The following is a 21,444-nucleotide window of genomic DNA, read 5'->3' on the forward strand; positions in this document are numbered from 1 at the left end:
ACTAACGGGTTCCATAAATTGAACCTTACAGCCAACTAGAGTGTCTTGTTATTGCTAGAGGCAGTTCACACACATCTGTAAGCTCACCTAAACCACACCCAGAGGTCCTCATTTTCTCTGTAGGACTCTGATGCTTCCTGTGCAGCCCGTCATTCATAAGCAACAATTCAGCATAGCCAGAGAATACCAGATCCTCATTTAAATAAACAGATTCCTTGCTTTACCAAGCTGATTAAGTCTCAAGAGTACTTTGCATGACATTACAGGTTCTTATGAGATACTTCTATCAGAATATGTAAGCTAATTTAAAGCAGTATTAAACCCAGCATTTTATTTGGCAATACGCAACTGTACAAAATAACACCCAGGCACTAATATCTGTAAGATAGCCTCAGCAATAATTATCTTAGCAAAGATAAAACCAATAAAACAAGAGCATTGTATAAGTATTTGCAGACACAAACCACTTTCTGGCTGAGGGCATACAAAGGCAATCTCTGCGTTCCCATGCTACTGGCAACATTAATTTCCCGGTTAAGCAAAAAGCAAAGAATAAACTAATCCAGAAAACAAGCAGCAACAACCCTCTGAAGTTCTGAAACTCAAAAAGCATATTTGCAATACAATCCCAGTCAGATGTATGAAAAAGAAATAAACACAGCAGGGAAAAATGCTTTCCAGAAATACCTTCAGTGACAATTAAAACTGCTCCCTTATTCTAAGTACTTATGCTGTGCCCACTACCACAGCTGCTTTTTTTGGGGGGGGAAGGAGGGGTGTTTGGTTTTGGGGTTTTTTTTGTTTTTTGGTTTTTTTTTTTTTACAGCTAAACAGTTTTTAATGCACTCATCTTCACTTTCACATTCTGTATCCTCATCTTGCAGATGGTAAAATGGAATTCACAAGCTAAGGGATGCCTCAATAAGACACACAGGAAATCTATGGCAAAGCCCACAAATGAACGTAATGTCCTGCTGAGTGCACTACCCTCCCACTGCTGTCCCCTAAGTATAACGCTGCTCCCACCTTATGTCACCCTACGGTGGTTAATTAACAGTGGTCAGTGAGTGCACTGGTATTTGGTTTGCTTTACAGTGCACAAGCCTCGTGAGAAACATGCACAATACCATGGCCACACAATGAAGATGCATGACACTCTAAGCTCAGGGACCTGAAAAAAACCTTATCAATGAGAACCCATTCACAAGGTCCTGTTAGCCACCCAGTAGAAGGCATCTTACAGCACTTCTTTCACCTGTTTTAGGGTTCCTCTTCCCACAGCTGACTAGATAACTCTACGACCTCACTCAGCCTTTCAGAACAGGCAAAGTTGTAGCACAGGGCAACAGTCCATAATCACAAGCCTTGTCTCTACCGCAGCCTCAAATGCAAACCCATCATGAAGCAAACAAGGGAAAATCTGGGGTATTTACCATAGGTTATGCACACCCCCACCCTGGGGAGGAAAGGAGTCACACTGTATTACTCAACTATTGTCTCACTTGGTCTGTGCCTAAATAAACCACTCATCACTACCATAACATCTTCTCACCAAAGGGAATTTTGTGGATGAACATAAAGTGATAGACATTTGCAGAACCTGGGTGTTGACAAGCAAGATCAAGCCCTCCAAGATTAGCTGAGAAGAGAAGCATCTCTGAACATACCTACTTCTGTTGCACATGTTACCAACCACCTCACCATTTCCCGCCGTCGCCAATTCAACGTTGACAGCGTCATTCGCATCACCTATTAAGACACACAAACAAAATATAAATCAATCCTATTGCAAACCAGAGCAATATACCAACAATAAGAGATTCTAAGTTACTCAAGTACACTCCGGTTCAAAATGGCAACCTCCTGCCCTCTCCAGTCTGTTCCATCTTTAGCTGGTATGACAATGGATTTGAAAAATGTTGCTCAGCTATTAAAAAAGCATGCAGACAGTAATTCCAACTGTAGATCCTTCAAGGCTAGAGGAGAGAGACTGTTATCCCTGGTGGAAGAAAAAAAAAAACAAACACACCCTACAAAAAAAAAAACCAACCCAAAAAAGACCAATCAGTTACTAATTCTCCAAATTAAATTATATCATGTGTCCTCCTTCTACGCATAGCAGTCTTTAAAGTAGAAATGTGTCAGCTCTTGTTGGGCTAATTAACCCCTTGAATTTTTCCTTCATTTGCCTTTTTCGTTGACTTCAACAATACAGACAGGAGTCAGTGTACTCTGATTTGACTGGCTGCTTATTTTGCAAAGATATATATACAATTCCAGATATATCCAGCTATTAAGAAGTTAATAGTGATGATTTATCTCTCTGAACAAGTATTCCCTCCAAAGAAGTTCCATCATAAAACCATCGGAAAATCCTAGGAAAAGGACTGTAACTTTGATTGCGGTGCCCATGTTCTACATTGCTTGCAGTGGCTGCCAATGTTGTTTCTTAAAACACAGGCAAGTATGTTTATTCAGTAAAATGAACACTGCATGGCAATTATATGCAAAGCTTGCTTCAGCTACCTGGACAGACCCACCCCACAGGAATCTAGATGATTAGGTTTCCCCTTACAGTATCAGTGATCATACTATGATATTACTATTTCAGGCAATTAAATAAAGAGCATAACAGGTCAATCATAAAACTCTCAGCTATGACCTTCACATAACTCAACAAATGCACTTGCAACACAGCTTGGAGTCAGCAGCATTTTTAAGAGGGTTCTCAACCCATATCCCCTCCCAAACTAAGTTGACTTCAAAATGGCACGTAGCCTTCTGTCCTATTTATTACTTCTGCCACCTCCTTTAGTCCTACACCTAGATAGTGTAATTAAGTAGATGGAAAGATTGCTGAGCAGCACAAATTCACAGATGACCTTTAAGAAATCTAGTTATAAGCAACCGTAACTGGTTCCGAGCTGGCTTCCATACATTCACACCTTGGGACCCTGGTGACTGGTTGTACATCACCCAAAGTTACACAATAAGGCCTGTTTGTCAGTCTCAGACTCTGTGGTATCATTTTAACTGAACACTAATAAGTGCTATATTGGAAAATAGCAGTTTGAAAGAAAGCAAACTCATCTGTAGGGAGCAACCCAACACAAAATATTTTCATAAAATATGAAAATATGGCTGACGTGAATCATGGAACCAGCGTTTGCTTGAAGTCTTTCTGGAAGAAAAACAGGCAGCCCCAAGTCAAAATGCTTTGGAGTGCAATTATCTGTCCCATTCTGTCCAAAGGGAAGGAGTTCCTGGAGTGATCCACAAAGAAATTGAAGGCTAATGTTCTTCCAATACCCACGATGAATTTTCAGCTTCCCCAAGTAGAGTGAATCCAAGAGAAAATACAGGGTTACAGACTGAATTTTGCTATTGCTGAGGAAGGGATGGAGGTAAAAAAAGTGGTATGAATGACAACTCCTCTGAAGTCTTCTCTGATTACTTCCCTCACTGTGTCGGTCTGTAAAAGAATCAGCAATCAAAAGAGCCTTCAGTACACGTAGTGGACATTGTAATAGTTCCAGTGTAGACAGTCTTAACTCAAGAGCAAAACCAATACTGTATCTAATTTCTTGTCAAACTATTTTGAAATTACGGTCCTCTCATTTGATTAAACTGACAAGCTGAGAAGAGCAAGAAAGAGGCCCTTTTCTGATGATGAAAAACCCAAAGATTGAAAATAAAAATCTGTATTGATGTCCTGACCAGGGAGGAGCTGAAGTTAATTTATACTGTAGCACATGTAGCCAAAGAACTACTTCACTTTCACTCAGTACATTCTTGAGCCACCTCTTCTTAAAAGGGAGATCCACAACTGTCAAAGATCTATCCCAGATCTGTGCTCTCAATTGAAGAGAGCTTCTCAACAATTCCAGAAATCTGAAAATGACAGGAGACCTCTGGGAATTACATAGCTTATCTAAAAGTCAAGCTCTCTTCCACATAGCATAATCTTGACTTTGTCTTGATGGATCTTTATAAGAACGTCTTATAGGGAAACACCAGATCTCACAACCCATAGAGGTTTAGGAAACGGCCAACCATTACCTCTTGCACCATTGCAAAACCTGCTCATCATACGCATTGTAAGGAAATTTACTCATTCGCTGATGGGTTTTGGGGGAAAAGGCATCGCTTGCCAAATACACAGAGTGATTGCCTGCACTAACTGGGTCGCAGTTCTGCCAGCAGTACCTGTTTGCATGTGTGCAGTAATACTAAATTGCCCTGATGTAGCATACAACAGGCAAACAGATGAACACAAGACCCTTCTCTACCTGCAGATCTTGCATCTTCTGTACTAGTAAGGTTCTGAAGGACAGAACACACCTCAGATGCTCCATGCCCTTTTGGCCATGCCGATGCCCTCTTCCCACAGCCAGTTTAAATGCCTTCCCTCTGCTGAGTCACATAACACACGCTGCCATTGAAAACAGGCAGAGAGAACCCTTGAGTCTATACATTACTTCCAAATCTAGAACAAAATAAGAGGCTTTTCGGTCTCAGAGATCCCACTGACAGAACTGTGAAATGGTAGTTATCATCTCAGCCCAATCAGGCCAACTTGTCATTGCTGTACCTGTGGCAGAACACTGTATCTGTGCAGACACCGCTGTCCAGCTTACTATGGGAGGGAAGAAAGTTTTCTTGAGCACATAAATGTCATCTTCAGTCATAAATGTCATAGCGAAAACAGACAACCTAACTGTCCTTAAGTCAGGGTAAGGCAGGGAAGGGGGAAGCATCTGTCAGCCACTAAAGGCAGTGCTGATGCTCAGCTTTTTATAGGAAAAGCATCACTGTAGAAATCTACATGGTTGTGAGTTACTACCAGAAAATTGCTATACATCTTCCTTCTGGAAAGCAAACCACCTTTAAGATTCTTAAACCACCTTTGTAAGCTTGGGACAGAACAGTAGGCAAGTTCTACAACGGTTTGTTCCAAACCCTGGGACTGAAGAGAAAGCATGGGTTCACATTATTTCTTTCACTAATCTCTCTAAAAACATTCTGATGACACCATCAACCACAATCCATGAATACAGTGATATCCAAAGTATGCTGCTACCACTGAATGACACTTGAATGCTTGAGGATATACACAGGTCAGTCATAAGGATCTTTCTGAAGGTAAAAAAAAATTAAGGAAGAAACATCAAGACGTGACAAAATCAAATTTTCAGAGCAACCTTGGGAATATGAAAGGCTAACAAAGCATACGGAATCTCAGATTGCTGATTGAAGCCTTTAGCTTCTGACAATCTAGAACAGGCAAACAGTACCCTTCTTTGGCATGAGAAGCAATGGGGTTAAGATCTTTTCCCCAAGTCTTTGGAGCTTTGCTTACTGAAGCAAAGTAATAAATGGTTTCCTGATCTTTGCACGGGTTGTTTTTTCTTATGAACTCCCTGAAGAAGGATGAAGAGATTTATTTTTTGTTGAAATGAACTGTGCAAACTCCCATGATTCATCAGCATCAGTCAGTATTACTCTGGATATCTAAAACTTAGTTGTCTCCTTTTAGTATGCAAAGTCTCTCCTAAGTGCCTGAAAACTGATCTGAGGCTCTTGTACATCTCAAGATGAGTCTGATGTACCTTGACTGCCCCACACCTTATACAGTATACGATTTTGATGAAGTGAGAGGGCTGCTGTTAGCATAGTTTGGCTTAGAAACAGATCATTATTGTTGAACTTGACTTTATCTCGCAATTCAACAAGCACCTACTGAATCTCATTTAGGGGGAAAAAAAGAGAAGGAATGGTTAAGAAACCACTCAAGGCCACTCAGAAAAGAAAGTGTATTTCTGGCTAGCAGAGTAACTTTGCTTTCTAGGCAGTCCTACATACACTCCTGTACCCCTTGCACTGGTCCTGTCTCATCTCTGAATACAACAGTGCCCTGCAGCTAGCCGCTCTCAGCTCTCTCGGAATTCTAACAGAATGGCACAAAGGGGTTGTGCAGACCTCTGGTCTGTGTTTACCAGACCACTGAGCTTTGTAAACAGGTCTAAAAACTCCAGACAGAATCCACAGAGGGCATGTTCCTCAGTGCTTAAAAGATATACCCACCAACACTGGGTCAATTTCCTTTCTCCTACTGTAATAATGAACAAGGGAAATACCTGAAGGCCCAACTCCAGAGAAACTTTCAGAAGAGTGATGTCTGGCAAGCTGTCCATAAGTGTTGCTATTTTAAATGCATCCTGGGCAAGTTTGAAGATGTGTGATGAGGAGTGGATATTTTTCTGGATGGATTCTAACACTGTTTCCAGCCTCCGAACATCACCTGCAAGGTGTAAAAATTACCAAAATGGAACAAGCTCCCAAAACATCGAGCTGCATTATAACTGAGCCTGTACTATTGCACAGCAATGGTTATGTTTCAGTTATACACACTTTATTTTTAGAAACCTTCCATAATTAAATCATGTACGAATGAAAGATACAAGACAGCACAAACTCCTCCAGATGCTGATGGTGTTAGTGCAGTACATGGCAAAAAGTCATCCTGATTTGTGAATTCTAGAAGTGATTTGTCCATTCCTGGGATTTACAGTCTATGCCATGTGTCAGCACAACAAATGCTGTCTCACCTGACTCAAATCAAGTTCATCTAGCTACCATCTAGCTAGCTTAACTACTTTGACAGAAAGTGACAGTTTAAGCCAGTTCAGTTTGTTGTACCCATTTCAAGTTCCTGTCAGACTGCAATTTGGACTCCTAAACACAAGTTTTATGATCCGTTTACTCCATGCAATATTAAAAAGCACACACTTAGTTTAGTACGTAACTGACAGTAATGTACCTTTGGCTGCTGTTAGCATGGTTGATGCCAGCTCACACTGCTGGGATTCGATGTGACTTAGGGTGAACCAGCGGGGATACCGGTTTGGAACAACTGATGCAATGTGGTGTGGGCGGGACATGTCTCCAGAAGGAGCTGTAGATTCCAATACTAGCAACCTGAAATAAGGAAGAAATCTTCTTTCATTCTATCATTATAACATTAGGTCACTCACGAGCAAAAAAACCAACCTGTAAGAACTCCTGACCATGAACATGTTTATAAAATGTGCCTTTTGATTAAAAAAAAGAGACTGGAAAATCTTTTCTCTTCTTGGGAAAACTTAGAAGTCCATTTACATCAATGGGCATCTGCAAGAATTCACAGGACAATTAACCCACCTGTTAGCCAAAGCAGCAGAGCCTTTCTGCATGATGCATGGAGCTAAAGCTTTTCTCCCTGCCTTCCTTCAGTCTTTGAACCACAGCCCTCAGAAAGCAAAGTGGAGCTGCTCTCCGCTGGACTGGGAACATGTGATTACTTTTCAGTATTTGGAACATACTTTCTTCACTTAAAAATGCTCAAAGGGAGAGTGATATAGAATCATAGAATCATCTGGTTGGAAGACACCTTTAAGATCATTGAGTTCAACTGTTCACCCTGCACTACCAGGATCCCTAAACTATGTCCCTCAGTGCCTACACATCTTTTAAACACTTCCAGGCATGGTCACTTCAGCACTGCCCTGGGCAACCCGTTCCAATGCTTCACAGACCTTTTGGTAAAGAAATTTTTCCTAATATCCAACCTAAACCTCCCCTGGTGCAACTTGAGGCATAATGTATAGTTGTGTGGATTTATTGTTTATTAAAAGTTTCCGTTTTCCGAAGGCAGACCGAGGTGTGAATTTCTTCCCTCCCCTTTAAACCCCTTCTGTCTCTACTGAGACAAAGGGGACCGTTAAGGATTCGAGGAGTTGTTACCTCGGTCCCTCGACCCTTAACAAAAGCTTTTCCTGATATCCAATCTAGATATCCCCTGGTGAAACTTGAGGCCAGTTCCTCTTGTCCTGTCACTTGTTACATGGGAGACCAACCCCCACCTCTCTACAGCCTCTTTTCAGGCAGTTGTAGAGAGCAATAAGGTCTCCCCTCAGCCTCCTCTTCTACAGGCTGAACAACCCCAGTTGCATCAGCCGTTCCTCATGAGACTTGTTCTCTAGACCCTTCACCAGCTTTGTTGCCCTCTTCTGAACACGCTCAAGCACCTCAACGTCCTTCAACAAGTTATTGCAAGGTCAATATCGGAATAAATTCAGACATGAACTTACGTCCAAAAAGGACATCTTACTGTTAAACTATGACTACTTTTTAAAGTCCCTGAAGTTTAGCTTACCAACATTTTAAAATGTACCTTAATCTGATGTTAGGGTCCCAAAGAGCAATGACAGAGCAAGTTCCCTTTGAAGTTACTTTTCAGACTCCATTTTCTAATCCTGAAACTCTGAGTATGCATCGATCTACAACCACCTGTTTCTTAGCCACCAAGAAAAATTCATACTCTGAAAACTCAAATTAATTTGTTGTCAGCTACTGCAACACAATTGACTACTACAACAGAGTCAACTGACAGCCCTTACAATACGCTAGATACTACAGAAATGCCAGTGCAGAAAGGAGTGAACAAAATTAGGCATTTTTATTCAATAGTATTAAGCATAGTTTCAGGACACAAATGGTTAACTGGACACCAAATGATAGCAATAAAGCAATGCTGGAGGAAAAAAAGCCTTTCCACTGCTTAGTTTCTTGATCAGGGTTAACCCTGCGTTGCTTCTACCAGCTTTCATATGCAGGTGATTTTCTAGCAGGAGGTCATCAGGGAGGACAAAAGAAATCGGATCTTTTTTGTCAATAAAACTGCAACTACTGAATATTGAAAATCCAATGCAATTGTGATTATTTCTTACAGAATAAGCTAATTTAAACTTGAGGTACAATTTCTTGCACTTAAATAAATACTTTAAGTTAACTGGAGTGCATGTCTTTTTTTGCAGTAAGATAGTTTTAAGTTCCATCAGTTTTCTGTATCTTCCCGCGGCATATGACAGTATCTTTAAGAATTCCCTGAGAACAGTGATTTTGAATTACAGGAGGGTAACTAGTAGGTAGATATAAATACAATACACCATATAAACAATAACCAGAAAGTTATATTAACATTTTCAGACACATGTATGTGCATGCTAATATAAAAAAAGACCCAAACTTCCCTTCTGATTTGTATCATGAGTCAAATCTCTTATCTAGTACATCTCTTTATATAGGTCTATACATATAAGAAACACCTCAAAACATACAAACTCTTCAGCTAATTTTTTCAAACACAGAACAAAGGCAGTGGGAGAGACTCCTGATTAGACAGGTTCAATAAACAGTAAAAATCCCAACTACCTAGTGCAAAAAGGCATTATTAGGTTATGAGTAACAGTATATAGACAAAGAGCATGAAAGAAAAAAGCTGTTTTAGGGAAATCTTTTAACACTTTGAATTCCATTGCCAGCTTCTACGTTCTTTTGCTATGAAAAGAAATGCTGTTGTGAATTGGTGGCTTTCATGCAATTTTGGCAAGATTACGGAACATCAGAACAAACACAAGCAGATTTACCATTCTTCACTTTTTTCCCCCCTCAAGCTTTCAAACACCGATTATTTAGCTAGGTTTTAGCAAAACTACCTTGTGATTAAACATCATCATTAAAGTCTGGCTTCCGAAGCCTTGGTGAAATTCAGGCTTAACAAGGGATCAGCCAAAATAAGTCAAATATTCAAGTTCAGATTCCAAGTGAGTAGTCAATTAGGTCACTGCAGATCCACATTCTCCAAGGCTCCACTCCAAATGTTTCAATGCTGCAAGCAGAGAACTGTAGACAGGAGTGTCTATAAAGGATAACACAACCCTGTCCTTGAAAACCTGAGGTGTATGGATGAAAGGCTTTATCATCTCAGCCTTTCTTCACTGATTTCATACTGAGTGTTTCACACTCCCAAATTGCATTAAAAAAACGAAACAGCAACAGATTATTTTGAAAACAGAGAGGTAAAATATTCCAGAGCTGCCATCATGTGTTATTGACCCATGTAAACACTGAGCACTCTGAGAAATATCTTCTTCCTGATTACGGAAGACAAATGGGATGCAAATCACATGTTTTGTTGTCATATGACAAACTCCATTTAAATCTCAACATTCACACAGAAGTGGGCAAAACTGTTTTGTAATGAAGCACAATAAAAAAGCACTGGGTCAGACCATACGATATGCTTGAAATCTATCATTGAGAGTTAATTTATAAAGACGACCAGTGGAAGGAACAGCCCTACCAGACAGACTAAGCAGCAGATGATCCTGAGACTGCTGGTGAGATGCCTCAGCTCCTCACCGATACCATCACATACACAGACCCAGAGCCACAAGGATGAGAGAACAAGTGTATTAAAGTTGTCATTGTTTAACACAAAATCATGTCCCCCAACAGTGGGATTCTAGAAGGATTTGTAACAGAGAACACTAGTTTACAATTGTAAATAAACACTAATTGTACATTTATAAATTATTATACCGTGGTTACCACAGACACCAATTGCTTTTACAAACCACAAAACCGAAACAATTTCTCCCTAAATGGAAGAACGCTTTTAGAAAAAAAGTTCTTGATTAGGTCCTTTCCTTTTTTCTCAACGGCTGCTTTCTAGATGACTCACGAATACATACCGCATGGCTCTCAGTGCAGTTTTGTATGCCAATTCAGCATCGTGAGGTAGGAGAGAGGTGAAGAGATACTTGGCAAACGTGTGCATTGGAACGCTCTCTCGATGGATAACTTCACCTAAACCACTGTAAGGTCCAGCTGCAGGACAGAGAAAGAGAATATTAGTCTTCACTGCTAAACCCAAACTTCTGGACTTTTAAAAACCTATTCAGTTAGAAACAGTATTCAGTTTCCTGTTCAAAGGTAGAGTTACATTGCTATTTTCTGTGAAATGTATTACACATATCTCACACATATACAATCTATTACAAGTACATTAAATACCATATATTCGAGAGAACAAAACAGACTACAAATTGTACAGTACTAAGCACACTACCAGCACGTGATAGAATGGTTCCAGTGCTCCACAGGGCTCATTCAGCAGGCCGATGGTATGCAAAAGTAGGAAGTGATAATCCTAGCTTTGCCTCCACATAGTTACGTTGCTCACGTGAATCCCTATGCACCCTGTTGGTGTGTGACTGCTTTATCACAAGTCCACCAGGCAAAAAAAAAAAAGTGGTTACAGTGGAAAAATGCCTATCTTTAATTGTAGTTACATGACCAATCACCACAGCAGCATCTGATCCCTATTAGAGTCTCACCTAACACTAGGCATTTAAATAACCCTTTGGTCTGGACTTGGTCTCCAGAGAAGACTAGCTCAGATCTTGCACCAAAACTGGTTTTGTTAGACCTTTACAGCCACACGACCTTAAAAATTGTACGTATTGTGGGAAAACTAGTCCCATGGTTGGGTCACTGGATTTTGCTCACAGTCAGTGCAGCCAGTGTAATATTTCAACATCACAGCAGCATCAGGAATGACAAAGTTAATGCAACACTTCTTTGCTGAGTTCTGAACGTTTATGTTTTTTTTCATTTTTCCTGCAACCTTAAGACTCATTCCTTTTAACAAGAAAATTGTGTCAAACAGTTTTTTTACCTCAGTGACTAGAGGTTCGGGTATTAAATGCTGCAAGATACAGAGTAAGAACCTCACAGTAAGTATTACTGGACTATTACTGCACAAATAGCAGTCAGCAGTCCTTCTACTAGAGACTCCAACCCACAAGATGGATGGATGAATGACCACGAGTCCACTTCTTTGCTGTAGTCATATGGTATTTCAACTGCATCCAGCAATGGTTCAAAGTAATATGGTGAACTCTACACTGAAGCAGATCAGGAGGCACAGCCAAGCCTGTTTCAGCAACGTTTTTCTGACCCCTTCCTTAGCAAAACATGCAAAGATAAAAATCCCTAGGCATGAAAGAATTCTGAGATCCTTAGAAGGGCATTTTTGAAGACAGGGGCTGATTACAAAGGAAATGTCAACGAAGATTTAGTAGGTGACAGTGTATCTCAATCATTTTAAATGAAGTTGAAAGCCATTCAAAATTAGCTGGCATTGCTTCAATGAAAGAATCCACTTCATCTCTGCTTGCCAGTTGGTGGTCCAGTCAAACTCAGTTAGGACACAAAGAATACATGACAAAGCATTTATATAAAAACATATTCTGCCGTTAACTTAGCAGTCAAGCAAAACATTAGACCAGTTCTTGCAAAACAGTCTAGCATTCTGCTTTCCCATGCACTCAAATGGTAGCTACACACAGCATGAGTTAATCTGCATTAATAGTATAAAAATCAGCTTAATATTGGATTAAGCTTTCTTTACTATATCTACCAGACTTTAACTATGAAAACACAATTGATATGATTAGCATCTTAAATCATCGCAGTTTTTCCTCCATGTAAACTGGCGGTTTACGTCTAGGCTGGAGCAAACTGAAACCATTGCAGGAGAGCCAGATTCAGAACACAGTAATGCAACCACATCATTGCACGCTGCTCACCACAGCAGTTTTGTAGGTAGTTATATTAGCAAATTTTCTGTTGTGATTTGTTTACTACTCTAAGAAAACAATAAAAGAATTTCAGTGATCAAAGTAGTAAACTAAAATTATCAGAGAATATTTTACAGAAACACTGCCTTTTCCTCCTGAAGTGTCCTTACCGGTAAACAAATGCCGCAAATTGATTTTATAATCCGTAAGATCCCTGTATTGTGATTAATAGTGGGATCCAGCAAGCAGCTTTTCTTGTCCAAAGGCCATAAAGCAGCAGTACAGCCACACAATAAACTCAACCCATGGTTTGACTCCACTACAGTTTCAAGTGGCACCTTCAGTAGGTATCAAACTCTTTGAGGATCTGGTCAAAAAGAGCGACTCAGAGTTGAGGACCCTAACCCATACATTGCACCTCTTCCATTGAAGAGGAAGCTTTAAAAGACAAATTTCTTACAGAAAAAAAGCAAAACCTGACTGCTATGTTAACAGTCTTCAAAACTTACCTAGAGCTGTACCACACTTCCCACCATCCCTTGAACAAGCGCTTAAAATTTGGACCATGCCTTTGGCTAACTCAAACCAGGAGAGTTCCTCAAGTTTTTACTTCCATTTAAGAAAACTTGATAGACAACCTCAGAACTCATGAGACTACTCTGAAAAGCAGGCTGAAGTGCTAAATTTTAAGCCTTTTTAAAAGCTAAGGCAAAAGCATGTGCTTTTTTAGATTTTATTGCAACACACCAGCTAATTTCCAAACAGACACTGTTTGTCTTGGTCAAAATTTAGTCGTAAGGTCAGGCCCTAAGACTCAATAGTTGACCTCATATTTCAAGTTCCCCATACGATACAAACTTCAAAGGCAAGTCATTTTTTCCTAATTGCTACAAATAAAGTGTTACATTTCTGTCCCAGGAATTCTAAGTGAATTTTCTGAGGTCTTCACTTGGGGAACAGAGGTAAAAAAAATATTCATGCATTTACAAAGCTGCCAGTCCCTTTATCAGGATCCAAGGAACACCCACCTGAGAACTGTTTTGCTACCTGAGAACTGTTGATAAGTGATGTCTATATTATTTAATTGTGAGCCTGAGGGTATAATAGGGATACTGAGATTATGACAAGCAACAAATCTAAAGAACAAAACAATCAAAACAAAAGGTTTATAAGTCAATAGATGCCTTAACTCTACAGTCTTGTGATATCTGAGGTATGCTTGATTTTCATAAGAGAGTGGAACCACAATTTTGCTGGAGTACTACATTGAAAAACATCTGAAGTATGTAAGGAAGTTTCCACAGAAATACGCTCTGTGTGCTTGTGCAAGTGAAGACAGTTTAAAGAAGCAGTTAGTATCTGCATTGAGCTACCTTCTAATAGGAAGACTGCTTGTTTTCGAAAAATCTTCACCAGAGTATCATCCAATTCAATTTCCTGTAGCTTAGAAATGAGCTGCTCCTCATTTCGACAAACCTTCTCTTGTGCATACAAGCCATCTGGCATTACTCGTTGCTGTCCCAGCCCTATCAGTGCTACCTCCACAGCCAGTGCTAAGTAAGATTCTCCTTCTTCTAAGAACTTGTGTGCAGGCAGGTGCTGGTACTCCAGAGATTTGCATTGCCCCATGTTTTCTGTAAGAGATGACATAAAAAGAAAAACAGATCAAACCCATAATCTGCCTACAATGTCACTTTTACAAATGCTTCCTCTGTATTACTTTTAAAAAAATTATTTAAAGTACCAGTGCAATCTCAAAATCCAATGATCCAATCTAAAATATCCCACCCAATTTTGCACAGCAGAAATACACAAAACAATTCGGTTTTAAATAAGCCACTCAAGTAAAAATAAGTTTTCATTTTTAAACTCCACAATTTAGAGAAAGGCAGTTTTTCCACTTTGTGTTGAGGCCAAAATTGGAAGATACATTTCAATCTTTTCCCCCACCCATTTCAATATCTCCTTAAAGCCTTGATGTTTAAGAAGAGAAAGGTGTTTATATGCCTGCATAGATATCGGTTGAATCTACTAGGACTGTGCAGATCCAACAGGCCTGGGAAATCCACAACTTGAAAGCATCCTCTGATGCCAGTGCTCTTTTCAGGCTTTTTTATTTCTTTTTTATTTCTCACAGTTGTATTTATGATAAAAATGTGTCTTATTAATATCAGAAGTCCTTGTTTTAGTAAAGATTAGATCTAAATTCCACACAGACCAAGTCATAAATTGCTTTAAAGGGTACCTGATTCATTTGGCACTTCAGACACACCATATGACAAAGCACTATTCCAACCTGTATTAGTTTACAGTCTAATTTGGGAACAAAAAGTTATAATGGACAGATGTGAGGAGATGGACAACTGCAGTAAATGGGAATGTTGAATGCATTTGGTAGATTGCATCTGCATGTGTAGAAGAAAGCTACTTTTCAACACTTACTGTTTTTATTCCATGGGGTTGTTTTGGGTTTTTTAACTGCAAGAAATCTGATTTCTGATTTCTTTTAATTAAAAGTTCTTATATAATTAGTGGATGTGATACTAGAAATTTATCTAATTGAATAAAGGAGTTTTGAGGCAAAGCCCTGAGAAGATTATGGATGTGCATACAGAACAGCCGTAGGTAGAAGGATAAGCAGTTTCTGTCCACCCAGGTGGTAATAAGCTACTGCAGAAATAGAAAGAGACTGGGAACAAGAAACTTAACTCAGTTAACTCAGTTAAGTTCCTGGGAAGCAAATATTGAGATTAAGCAACATATCTTAAATCATGTCTTGGCACTGAAATACTACTTTCCATTTCACAGCAATTACAGACCATGTATGTGATCACTTAAGTGCTTTGTCATCAATTTGAAGTATTATGTACACTTGTAGCTAAGAAGTTCAATAACATCCTAGGAGTGTTCCTAGCAGGTGAAGAAAGGTGATCCTTTCCCTCTGCTCAGCACTGGTGAGCCTACACCAGGAGTGCTGTGTACAGTTGTGGGCTCCCCTCACACAGACATTCCAGAGCAGATCAAGTATGGAGCCACCAAGATGATTAAAGGACTGAGAGTGTGACAGGTGAGATTATTTAGCTTGGAGAAGAGAAGGCTCAGGAGGATCTTACCAAAATGTATAAATATCTGACAGGGAAAAAAGTAAATAAGACTGTGTCAGACTTTCAGTGGTATCCTGTGACAGGACAAGAGGCAACGGGCACAAACTGAAATACAGAGATTTCCATCTGAGCGTAAGAAAACACTTTTTTACTGTGTGGATGGTTGAACACTGCAAGAGGTTGCCCAGAGAGGTTGTACAGTGTTCATTCTTGGAGTTATTCAAAGTGCAACTGGACACACTCCTGCAGGACCAGTTGTAGATGACCCTGCTCTGTGCAGATCATGTGGACTAGATGATCCCCAAAAGATGTCTTCCAGCCGCAACAATTCTGCGATCCTGTGTTTTCCTGTAGTTTTTCAGAAAAAGGACAGAGCAACGTATGTGTAAAGGACTGCTACTATAAAGTCTTAATCATTTCTATTTCAAGTGTGGAATATGGAATTGTCTTCAAGAATAAGGAACTGCTGTTTTTTGAAGTGCTTTCATATTTTAAAGATTTCCTCTCCCTTGTGTTTTCTCACGAAATGCAAATGTGAGTTCCACTATAAAAACACTGTCTTTGAAGCTGATTCAGAAAGACAAGATAAAAAAATGCCTTCAGTAAATGAAGATATATAGAAGACTGCTCCCTCCGCTTGGCCTTACCTGTGAAGTCTGAGAATCCATGGAAGCTCTCATCATCCACCCTGCAGGCCTCCATCAGGCTACTGAAGAGGGTACCAATGGGGTCCAAAGGGTGTCCCACCCAGCCTTCAAGATTTGTTATTGAGGTAACTCCTCTGTGGATAAGTTCTGTGACAGAAAAAGACGGAAGGAGGAGGAAGAGAAAAAGAGTGCGTGTTAGTCCCTCAAAACAATTATAAAACTGATTAAATTGCTCTCAGTACAGAATTCCAAGTATTGTCACTAGCTTCCGCTTAGAAGGATAAAACAACGTCTTTCAAGGTGAATTCATTGCCCTTTCTGAATATGTTAAGAGGAAAAAAAGAAAAAGAATTGCGGCCAAACAGTTTGAGCACCAGCAAAGTGTATTATGGGTCAAAAATTTCAACTGCAGTGTCTCTTGATCTCTCTTACTCAATACCAGAAACTCTTCTGAAAATCTCTGCTGAAAAAATTAGAACAAAGACTTTTTTTAAAGGAGATGTCACCCTGAGTTTTTGACTTCAATAAATACTTATATACAGGATAAGCTCATATTTTATTCATGAAATTGGAACATATTTTAGAACATTTTTATTTCTGTGCCATCAGATTAACTTAAAATGTAAAAATGATACTGCATATTTGAGTGAGGAAAAAAATGTTTAAACGAAGTATTCAAGAAAAAAATGCCCTTTAAGAGGATCAAGCAAATCGTCATTCTAAAATTTCAGTCAGCGAATACCTTTACAGATATTTGTTTTATATCCCTCAGCCATCATTCAGTTAGAACACGGAAAAATTCTTTTGCAGTGTACTGAAGGAAGTGTAGTTGTGGTAACAGATGTTAGGGATTCCCCAAATCCTTTTATTTACTCAGAGTGGCAAGGCAACAGCTCCACTTTGACTTCAACTCCCCGTTTTTCCTCCTAGTCACACAGACGTGACTAAACTATGGGAGATCAGACGCATTATGGGTGACCATTTAAAGAGCGCACACCAGCTATTACAGACACTCTGTTTCTTTGCCTGTAACACATGAACTTGTATGTGCCTTCAATCTCTCTTGTCCACAAAGTGCCATCTTTCTGAGTAACAATATGTATGTCACAGAGTTCTTAAATGCTGCTTCTTGCCTACTTAAATATGTGCGGCTACAAAATGAAACAGACCTACACTGTCAGGAGGGTGGGGATTTTAAGAGTTGACTGATACATAATTCAAAAAAACAAACAAGTAGATAATTGTCTAATACACGCCACGTACTAAAGACAATAGGCAGAAGCAAGTAATATTACCGAAAAGGACTAATCGCAGTGACTTCTTACTGACTCATTTATGTTCTCTTTATTAAACTCTGCCTACTTATGAAGTTCATTTGTGCCAAACCAAATAAAGGCTTCAGTCCTCCAGTCAGATAGATGTTTAACTTTAAACTGTGTAAGTGGTTCCACAGACATCAGATCAGTCACATGAATAGAAGCTAAGTAGAAGCATGTGGTGTTTCCTAAACTAAAACCTAAAGCTGGGCTGTAGCTGCAGAATTCATCTTCTTACAAAGAAGGCCAGCACATTTTGTGGTATTAAAGTGGGTTGGTGGGGTTTTTTTGGTGGTTTTCTTTTTAACAAATTCCATACATAAGAGGAAAAAAATTATGAAAGCAGTGAGTGACAACATAGAAATGACAAATTTCTTTGTTGCAGGGGAGGATGGATTGGATTTCATACACTCAATTTTTTATTTATAATAGCATAATATTAGTTGACAGCTACAGAAATTGCTTACAGAGAAAGGAACTTAACAGAATATTGTATGTCTAGATACTCCATTAGCAATTGGGAATGAAAACGAGCAGTACTATAATCAGCACGCTTGCAGCAGACTCGTCACATCTGCCAGTGGTACGTACACACACACACTGACACAGGCTCCTCCCTTCCCACTCCCCCAGTCAGAGAAGCTAGAAAAGCTGCAGAGCTTTTAAGGGAACACACGTTAAGGAAAGAGATATTAAATGATAAAAGGTCTTAGCAAATCATCCCAAATAATAACACAAAGTGCTTTCAAGTTTTGTTGAAATTTAGGATCCACGATAGTGCTCAAAAAAACCTTCCTTGGGTACTGTGGGAAAAACAATGGAAGCACATAGGAACCGCCAGCTAATTTCTCAGTCAGGTGTCTGCCTTGTCTTCTAAATACTCAGTTCTGGGGAAAAAAGTCTGCACACGCACTTGAAAAATTTACACATATGACTTCACACTGATATTTTGCCTACAATGCATAAGGATAGATACAGCTAAGAGTAACAACCATGGTCTAAAATAAAATTTGAATCAAGAGATTCCAGTAGCAGCTGAGAAATAAATTCCATTTTTTCTACATGCATTCTTTAAATATAAAGCCATGCTCTTTTTCCACTGCTTCTTCAAACTAACAAAGTTCAGTGGAGGATTATTTTGGGTAGGAAGGATCATATAGCGCAGAAAGCGTATCTGAAGGAGTACGTTCCTTCATAAAAAAAACCCCAGAGGTAGTGCTCATCAGAGGAACACCAAAGGAATTCTACAAAAACCAGAGTTTCAAAAAAAAAAAAAAGAAAAAGCAATCCAGGTCTATTCAGAAACACTAGAAGTTTAAGTATTATAAGAGAACCTTTTGGAACAAATTGCCAAATTCAATGAATTTCTGTAGTGAAAACTTTGTCTAACTGTTGACCTCAATGTCAACTTTAGGCTTACACTTCAGAAATATATAGTTCAGCTATATTATACATCAAGAAAAAATTATTTCAAACACCTGACATGCCAAATGCAAAGCGCTATTTAGAAAACTGTAAATTACACAGGGTGAATATTTTCACCGCGTAACCAAAAAACCCCAATTGAAATAAAGGCCCCATCGTGACAGACATATTGTAGAAGGCAGAATGGAGCCCTTATCTGGGCTGTGCACTGTGCAGGACAACAGAAAACCTCCAACATCCAGACTGTGATGTTACCATGATGATCGTCTGGACCAAAGAGGCTAAGTTGTCTCTTCCACTTTAGTTTCAAAACCAGTTTTCTCATGCGAAGTTCGGGTATGGTGTTATTGTAATTTCATGTGTTGTTTGCCCTTCTTACTTCCCCACATTTACCTTTCTTCTGAGCCGGGAACGTTTCCAGCTGTTTCTGCTGCTGCCTTCTTAGTGTATTAACAATAGCTATTGCTAGCCTCAGTGCTTCTCGTGGGTATCCATGAGATCGTAATGCATCCACTCTTGCACAGGCTGTAGGAACATGTTCTAAAAATGGAGAAAATAATTGAGGAATAGCAATGCTTCCATGTCTGCAATAGCCTGTTTTGCTAGGTTACTCAAAAGGGTTTGTTTGTTTGTTTTGTCATTTGGTTTGGGTTTTTTTTTTAGACTACACAGGATAGACTTCTGAACCAGCATTTCAAGGGAGCCTCTGTTGTTTCTGCCAGGCTTTTCATTCATCTCCCCATCATCTCCCCCAAAATAATGCCATAGAAAATGAACAAAGCAGCAAGTCATGGAAACATCTTTCCGGTTTAGCCACTTACCATGCCAGAGGGGCCACCCGTGAGAGTCAAAAAGCAAGTTTTCAGTGTCGTCATGGTAACAGTAGTTGGTGTATAGGTCACTGCTGATAATGTGCTGTAAGTGGCTGTCCTGCCAGTGCAGATCGCACGCCTCAATGGCTCGAGTGAACACCGTCCGATGAGGCCTGTTCGATGAATCTGTCATTTTCACAAGTTCAGAAAGCTGCATCAGCTTTTACTCATTCATATGTGAATCAGTCATTCACAGCATTTTTGTCTTCTGCCTATTCTCCAAGCCCCAGCTGACGGCAGCCTGCCTGGCCCCCCTCTGCACTGAGTAGCCCACAGAGGACATTTCTCATCCTATTACTACCCAACAGCTCAGGCAAAGTGTATGCCATTCAGAGAGAGATCAAAAACCAGCATGGCTGATGTTTAGCAGGACTTTGCAGAGGGATCACCTAGAGATGAGCACATTCAACAGCATGTACAGAACTCCCCTAAAAACAAACCTGAAAATGTATGGCACACAGCTACTCAAGCATCCCCAGCTTCTCTCCTCCTCAGACCAGAGCCGCCAGAATGGAGGACAGATAAAGACTGCTTGAAATATTTTTAGGTGTTCTTTTTGAGCAGTGACATTAACTTAGACCACTTGGGTTCTTTTTTTGTCATAAACATATACAAATACTGTAAAGAAAGTGAGGTACTGAGGCCATGAGACTGACATAATCCTGACTGGATACTCTTCCTACGGCAAAATGACTCTGACGTGGCACAGTGTCTGAACATAGAGATGCCTCGTCAAGAGTTACCACCAGACAGCGGAGGTTAGGCTGAACATCATGAGATACAGAAAGCAAAACAGCTCTGTAGGGAGTTATATGCTGAATGAACTTCTGTCCCTCGCTACCTGCGAGATTTAAAAATTAACCTAGTCTGTTTCCTTCAGAGGTAATCTTTCAAAAAAAAAAGAATCAAGGAAAAACACATCTAAATCAAATCTGCCACCTCCTAACCATTTAATTTTATCATAATTATATGAAGTATATCTCAAAATACTAAGGACTTTGAGTATTACAAGGGTGGGTTTTTTTCCCCACCCCGGTAAATATCCTGCACTTTCTACTTTTATTAGCAAAGCAGTCATCTTTGCTTCTTTGCTTGAAGAGGACTGGACAAGGTTTCTGTCAGATTTAATAATCACATTTTTGGATTAGAAAGCACGACATTGAGTAAGAGACACCTCCAAGACTGCAGTGCTCCCTCTGTGGTCTCCCTACACCTGGCAATGCAGACTGCAGATACAGAGCACATCCCACAGATAGCTGCTTTAGATTCTCACACACTCAAGTTTATTGCAGTTGTAACAGATCTCTCTTTAAATGTTTTGTAACTGCAAACAAAATAAAAACCCAAACACCAGAAGGAATATAAGATTATAGGCAAGCAAAGAAACAGGCTTTTACATGACATCCTTCAAGGACATCCAATTTTCATGCAAGATGTATTTAAAAGCACTTGAGGAAAAGTTAGAAGACCTATCTAAATATAAATACTTGCTTTGAAAACACTGCAGCCCCAGCACAAAAAAGAACCCACCTATTCATCCTTTTTGCAAGGACAGTATTAGTGAAAATAACTTTGGGTGGTCAACCCTCGACAAGAAAGTTACTTGACACAGGAAA

The 21,444-nt window shown here is 39.6% G+C and overlaps 1 protein-coding gene across 1 annotated transcript in view; it reads right to left on the reverse strand.

Moving 5' to 3' along the window:
- LOC104501840 (zinc finger SWIM domain-containing protein 6) overlaps nt 1–21,444 on the reverse strand; it is a 49,712-nt gene that overhangs the window by 2,373 nt on the left and 25,895 nt on the right. The window contains exons 8-15 of the mRNA XM_010145721.1: nt 19,778–19,954; nt 19,350–19,496; nt 16,216–16,362; nt 13,838–14,098; nt 10,575–10,710; nt 6,821–6,978; nt 6,138–6,301; nt 1,668–1,749 (exon numbers count right to left, since the gene is read on the reverse strand). Of these exons, the coding sequence (XP_010144023.1) occupies nt 1,668–1,749; nt 6,138–6,301; nt 6,821–6,978; nt 10,575–10,710; nt 13,838–14,098; nt 16,216–16,362; nt 19,350–19,496; nt 19,778–19,954 (1,272 nt within the window). The remainder of the gene's footprint in view (nt 1–1,667; nt 1,750–6,137; nt 6,302–6,820; nt 6,979–10,574; nt 10,711–13,837; nt 14,099–16,215; nt 16,363–19,349; nt 19,497–19,777; nt 19,955–21,444) is intronic.

Source organism: Buceros rhinoceros, unplaced genomic scaffold, assembly GCF_000710305.1.
Source record: "Buceros rhinoceros silvestris isolate BGI_N320 unplaced genomic scaffold, ASM71030v1 scaffold9591, whole genome shotgun sequence".
Classification (NCBI taxonomy): Eukaryota; Metazoa; Chordata; class Aves; order Bucerotiformes; family Bucerotidae; genus Buceros; species Buceros rhinoceros.